The sequence below is a fragment of the Telopea speciosissima genome, chromosome 7 (assembly GCF_018873765.1).
Source record: "Telopea speciosissima isolate NSW1024214 ecotype Mountain lineage chromosome 7, Tspe_v1, whole genome shotgun sequence".
In the NCBI taxonomy this organism is placed as follows: Eukaryota; Viridiplantae; Streptophyta; class Magnoliopsida; order Proteales; family Proteaceae; genus Telopea; species Telopea speciosissima.
Window position 1 is genome coordinate 12,724,035 of NC_057922.1, and position 6,937 is coordinate 12,730,971.

At 35.5% G+C, this 6,937-nt stretch overlaps 1 protein-coding gene across 1 annotated transcript; it reads left to right on the forward strand.

Moving 5' to 3' along the window:
- The first annotated feature begins 576 nt into the window (after positions 1–576).
- Positions 577–3,740, forward strand: LOC122666667 (probable receptor-like serine/threonine-protein kinase At5g57670). Its single transcript, XM_043862708.1, has 7 exons — positions 577–1,123; positions 1,225–1,479; positions 1,585–1,742; positions 1,843–1,922; positions 2,015–2,150; positions 2,349–2,498; positions 3,346–3,740. Exons 1-7 carry the CDS (start codon positions 892–894, stop codon positions 3,499–3,501), a joined length of 1,167 nt encoding a protein of 388 aa, XP_043718643.1. The 5' UTR covers positions 577–891; the 3' UTR covers positions 3,502–3,740.
- Positions 3,741–6,937: the final 3,197 nt, after the last annotated feature.

Consider the following 6,937-nt stretch of genomic DNA (forward strand, 5'->3'; position numbering starts at 1 on the left):
TTGATTTTCCTGCTTAAGTCTCTAAGTAAGGGATTTTTTTATAATATGTCCCTTACATTTTTTGCTTTATTAGTATAACACATTTTTTTCCCTCAAAGAAGCTAAATTCTGCCATATCATATAAAAAATGCATTAAATGATGCATTAAATTTTTTTTCAATTTTTGAAAACCCTTTTTGACCCTGCAATATATATTATATCAAATAACTTTTAAGAATAAAATAAAAAGGCAATTAAAAGGATGTCTCAAGGTCTAACTTCTAAATACACACCCTTAGAGGTGTCATTTAAATAAGTTACCTTAAATAAAGAGATCTTCTTATTGACACCCTTCAAGTTTCAAATAACTTATAACTTTATATTTTTTTTTATCGTTTTAATATGGCATAAAAATTTTCAAATCAAAGTAAAATATTATTTCACATATATTAGAAAAATATGAATGAGAATAAGGATAATAAAATCCCTTTTTAACCCTTTTTGATTTTTTTAGTGATGAAATAGATGACAATATAAAGAGGGAGAGAGGGAGAATTAAAGGGTGGCTTCATGGTCTCTGGTAACATACACAGAGAATTAATAATAACTACCCAATAAGGATGATTGGGGAAGTATCAGAGATTTCAGAGCAGTTGCAGAAGGGGGGGCCTTTGGACTCTTTTTGAATAAATGTTTCCCTTGTTTTTACAGGAGAGAAGCGGTTGTCCTGCATTGGACCAAATCCCCTCACACCTGTCCTCCTAAACTGTGTCCCTCTCTCTCTCTCTCTCCACCTTTTCTTCATCTTCTTTACTTCTGATATTATTTTCTTCACTGGGTATTTATCTTCTTCTCCTACTTGGTTTGGAGACTGGGAAACAGAGCAAACTTTGAGGAGCAGAGCCAGATAAAATGCCCAACTTGTACCTTCGAAGTAGCAGCTTAAAAAGGCTGTTCTCGATTGGCCGTCGCAGTAGCTTTGAAGAGGTAGAGGTTTTGAAGGAAACTGGCACAACTGAGCATGATAGCAAACAAACCAAAGAAACCACCTCCATTTCTCCAGTAGCAGAGCCATCTCCGAGACCCACTTGGAAATGCTTCTCTTATGAAGAGATTTTTGAAGCAACCAATGGGTTTAAAGCAGGTTTGTTTCTCAAACGGAAAAGCCCATTTTTGTTTATGTCATTTCATCTGTTTTTGTCTAGTTTTTACAGTTTTTGGTCGTTTTGCTTTGATGGGTATCAGAAAATCTGGTTGGGAAAGGTGGGTATGGAGAGGTTTTCAAGGGAGTACTAGAAGGTGGACAAGAAATCGCTGTAAAAAGGCTAACCAGAGCTTGTTCAGAAGAACAGAAAGAGAAGGAGTTCTTAACAGAGCTTGGAACAATCGGACATGTTCACCATCCAAACGTGACATCCTTGTTAGGTTGTTGTATCGACAATGACCTTCATCTCATCTTTGAGTTCTCTTCACAAGGCTCTGTTGCTTCTCTTCTTCACGGTAATTGAAGAAAACGGATTTCAAGCCTGTAACTTCCAGATCGTAATTAGAACTAGTTCACTAAAAATGGTTTTGATTTTGACAGTTTTAATGGTGTTTTTCCAGATGAGAAATCGCCACTAATGGCTTGGAAAATAAGGTACAAGATTGCTATTGGAACAGCCCGTGGCCTCCATTACTTGCACAAAGGGTGCCAGAGAAGGATAATTCACCGGGACATTAAAGCTTCTAACATTCTACTGACTACAGATTTTGAACCACAGGTGACTCTTTGAAACAACTTAATTAGTCCTGTTTTATCAAATTTCTATAGAAGTTTCACTTTTATTGATTCTGATTAATTTGCTTGCTTGAATATATCAGATATCTGATTTTGGATTGGCAAAATGGCTCCCATCTCAATGGTCTCATCACTCAGTCGTCCCTATTGAAGGGACATTTGGGTATGTAATTTCAAATTTCCAATCCTCTTTCTTATCCAAGTTTAACAATCTCTGTTGGGGCTTTACATTTATCAATCTTACTATTTTATTAGGTACTTGGCACCTGAATACTTTATGCATGGAATTGTTGATGAGAAGACAGATGTGTTTGCCTTTGGAGTCTTTCTACTGGAAATCATCTGTGGCCGGAAACCAGTTGATGGATCACATCAGAGCTTACTTAACTGGGTAATTCTTGTTCTTACCTTTTTCTTTCAATGAATGAAAGTTAGTGTTCTTCACATTGGTTTCTCAGTAAACGACAGTTCTATATTGCATAAGAAGCAAAACCAACATAACAACTTTTCTTCATAGATTAGCATTAATATTTTTTTTAAAAACTTTTGTTTACTTTGTTATAATTATACATAAATCCAATTTCAACAGGTAAAGCCTCTCTTAAATGATGGGATGATAGAAGAGTTGGTAGATCCAAGGCTTGGAGGGGATTATGATGTCACACAGCTTAAGAGGCTGGTTTTTGCAGCTTCCCTCTGTATTCGAACATCAGCTTCATGGCGGCCAATAATGAGTGAGGTGCTTCCCTACCATACCCAACTTATCTTTGTTGTTTGTTTCTCATTTTTGTCCTCATACACTTATCTAATTCTGCTTTTTTGAAAGAGATGTTACTGTTCAGAACATATAGTTTCTTCTTATGTAAGTCAATTGTTGTGGCACCTTTTCTCCTTTCTCAGGAAATCATATAACCAAACCTAAACCTTTTTTCAGTTTTGCTAAATCACCTTGGAAAAGGACCACAAAATCATATTTTTCTGTGGCGTATATGAATCGAAATCGAACAATAAATTACTGTGTAATCATCCATGAAACGTATTGGTTTACTGTTGAGACCTCATTATATAATTTTCATCAGTTGAGATTTGAAACTTCATTTTGTTGTCTTGTGTTGTTGGTGGGGGGTCTTTGAGATTTCCCACAAACTTTGAATAATCACTGATGTTCCTTCCTACCTAACCTACCTCTCAGTGTGCTTAACTAAGCAAAATATTGATTGAGAAAAACTAGAAGACCCTTTCATGGGTATCACAGGATCAAAAGAATGATCCCAGCATCTAAATTTGATAGGGATGTGGACTTTTCTTTTGAATCAAACAAAACAGCTATTATTCTTAAGATAACCACTAAAATGACCTCAATCATTCCATGCCAACTAAAATAATTTAAGATTTTTAATTACAAACCAAGAGCATCAACTGTCTTTAAGACATTTGCTCCTGGTTAAACCCAATCTAGGTGGCTAATGAGGTTAAAAATGCTATAAGAAGATGGTAAATTGGTAATGACTTCAAGTTTAAAAAAAAAAAAATTCAATCTTCTCTTTCTCAACACTGGTTGATATAATTTTGCTTGAAATTGACAGGTATTGGAGGAAATGGTGAATGGAGAGATGGACAAAGAGAGATGGAAAATGCCAGAGGAAGAGGAGGAAGGGTTCTGGGGTTTTGAAGAGCTAGAATGTGAATGTGAATGTGACAGTTCCTTCTCAACCTCTCCTTTGGACTCAATGTCTATCTGAAGCTCACAGAGCTGGATAGTTAAGCTAATTAACATTGGAACCTAAACCTACCTTCCTCAACATCTAGAGCTACACGTTCCATATATAGGTGTATATACAAGGATTAAGAAGATAGAATTGTTAGATCAACTCTTCTTCATTTATGGTTTTCTCTGTCTTTTTCATTAGAAAACTCTTGTGGATGTACAGTTTAATTGCTTATTAGTTTCCATTAAAGTTAGTGGATTTGTATGCCTCCATTTTCTTTTTCAATCCAACCTTTAATTTTCTCATTGGGGTTGGGACAGTTAAACAATGTTAAATAAAAAATTTGAAGTGTAGCTTCAGTAACATGTTTCTTTCTTCTGCAAACCAACAACCAAGAGATCATTCTGGTCTAGTTGATTCTAATCCATTGATATAAAATCATTCCATATTATTTATCCAATCATGATTTTGGCTCTGTGGAATTATTAATGCAAGTTGATTGATGATTGGGAAGAGGGTGTCATCTCAATTGGACTGCCATGTGGACTACAGCTTGCACCTCAAAACTGCTGATAAGACTACACAAAACAAAGGGGATGGAGATTATTTGAACGATGGGCCCACAAACCTTTATATAATCTCTATCCAACACATTTCTCAAGTTCTCTGCAACAAGATTCCATTGTCGGTATATGTATGATTGGAATTCTAATGGATAATTTTGTTGGGGATGTATATACAATCACAAGGAAAAAAATCAAGTAAACAATTACACACAATACAAGGAATTTAATGTGGTCTGACACGTGTTTATATCTATTCGAGAGAATTCGAGATTTTCCACTAAACCTGATAACTCTTTACACCTCTTTCCACTTCACAAAGTGATCTCCTCTTTACTTGTGTTTAGTTTTTTCCCACATAAACAATACATAGGAAATCCAAAAAACCCTGATCCCCAAACAATTATAATTTTACTTTGTATATGTAATAGACCTAAAACCCGTTCCAATTACAAATACATGCCTAATAATAATCACGTGAACTCGCAGAATACATGACACACTCAACCCCAACAAATTCAGTGATGGCAACAACTTTAGGAACCATTAGATTCGAATCCATGTGTTGAATGGGTCCCTTTTTAAACCCTTTCCACCCCCACCCCCACCCCCACCCCCACCCCAAAAAAACAAAGGGATTAATTAAGTGTTCATTGAGAATCCATCCATGTAGCCTATAAAATATGGCAGTTGATGAGCAGGTAGACTTGCCTTCTTGTTGGGGTGTGAGAAGGGGGAAGGGATGGAACATTGGGGCGGCTATTAAATACCAAATACATCTCTGTATTAAGCCTAATGACATGGATAAACATTAGATCAATAAATACACTATTTGTGTTAGTTGAACGAGTTTGGTAAACAAAGAATTTCTGATTATGAGAAATAGAATTGTTAAATGTTTCATTTTAATTTCTAATTATTGGGTGAAGAGTTGTTGAGCTTAACCAACTTATAGGAAGTGGTGCAACGACAATAAACGATAAGGGTTACAAGGATTTGCTGTTTAGTTTTAGAGTAAATAAACAAAAGAGTTGGAAGTGCTTTGGTAGGTGATTCATCAAGTACTGAAATCAAAGTAATTAAAGAATCTTTCCATGTGGCAGCCAAGCAACAGCCTTAAAAGGGTTCTCAATTGGCCACTCCACCTTGTATTTATGTGGCAATGTCAGTCCAAAGGGGGCTTGCCACGTTGCAAAGTTAAGTCCCTCTTCCTTGATTAGATTTAAAAGGGGAAGGTGGTGCAAGCCTAACATATGAGGCGATTTATAACTACTAATAAGTGACTTCTCATTTGTATTTAAATTGGAGCACAAGTAGGCCCTACTATTTCTATCAACTTATGAAATTTCAAGAAAAAACAAAATTTGTCATGTGCCAAACAGAACTTTGAAAAATGGTTAAGGTTGAAGTAGAGTTGATTGAACCAAAAAAAAAAAAAATTCTCCCTTATTTGCATGTGATTTTGGGAATGCTTTAGTTATCCTATGGCTCACATTAGTTTTAATCAGATATTTGCATCACTCACAAGCAAGTACCAGTTTATCTTAGCTACCTTTCATTTTCCTGAAAAGGGAAAAAGATTTAAGAGAAAGGAAAAAAGAGGCAAAAAAGTTCTTTCAAGACCCATGCAAGAAAGGGTTCCTCAAGGGCCCACCTTATTATATCACATTAAGGATGATGTGGCAGTTGGGTAACATGAACATGATTGATTAATCAGTATATCAAATTTCAAAGCCTAATTCAACAAGGCTGATCTGAATTTGCTTGAGCCTTTCCTAATCCTTCTTTGATTATGAGGAATGTTGATACATGGATTGCTTATCTGAATTTGCTTTAGTCTTCGTTTGGCGTTCCTCTTCTCATGCCTCAACCCTTAAACCTTATATAGAATACCATGAGTTGCTCGACCTTGGTACTTGTACAATATATGTGATGAAAGCTTTGTTAAAAAAACCATATGAAACAAGATGAACCTCGATTATTATCTGTGGGAAAACTTTGGTTATTATTTTTATGGACTTTTTGTTGTTTAGGGAACACTTAAGAAGCCAAAGCTAGGGGAATGCTCTAATGATTTCAAAAAACAGGAAAATTAGGAGCCACAATTATTATCCTTTGAACTGATAGCCATACTTTGAATGAATGGGTGAATATAAGGACCTTGGCCATGGGAGTTTTTTACTATTCTCTTGGACATTAAGTAGAGTAAGGATCAGATAGGTATAGCTCATGATATGGCTAAACGTGACTTAATACTTTTAGACAATCTTGTATCCTTCTTCTCTTCTTAATTAAATTTCTCTTTATCAAAAAAAAAAAAAAAAAAAAAAAAAAAATCTAATTTTTTTTTGTTAGGAAAAAATATCCCTAATCTGCAACAGCTTCTGTATTTCCTCCTATCCCTGTTGACAAACCATAACAAGTTCCTCCTGATCTGTGGTTCTCCATTCTGCTAGCTCAGACAACACTCTCCCTTTAATTAAATACCTTCTCATGTATTGGTAGTCCATGTACCCTCTTGATGCTAGTCTTAGATTTTAAAAGATTTATGTTGTTAGATTACTAACTTTATTAAGGATGAATTTCATTTATGAATACGGGTCCTTAGATCTAACTCTCAACAAAATTTAGGCCCCATCCGAACTGCCATATGGCAGGTATGGGCATCATAGAGTGAACTCTTCCTTGGTGGGCCATCCAAGAGACCATCAATAGCTTGGGAAAATAAACTAAAAATTTGACAATCTTGAAGACCTTGTTGCTGAACCAGATAAGGCCTGAATTAGATACTTCAAATGAAGAAATGTATATACAAAATTCTTAACAGATCTGTACCCAATAAAACAGGCTCAGGACTATTACAAATTTTAGGATACCAACATGGACCCTACAGTTCCTGCCACATG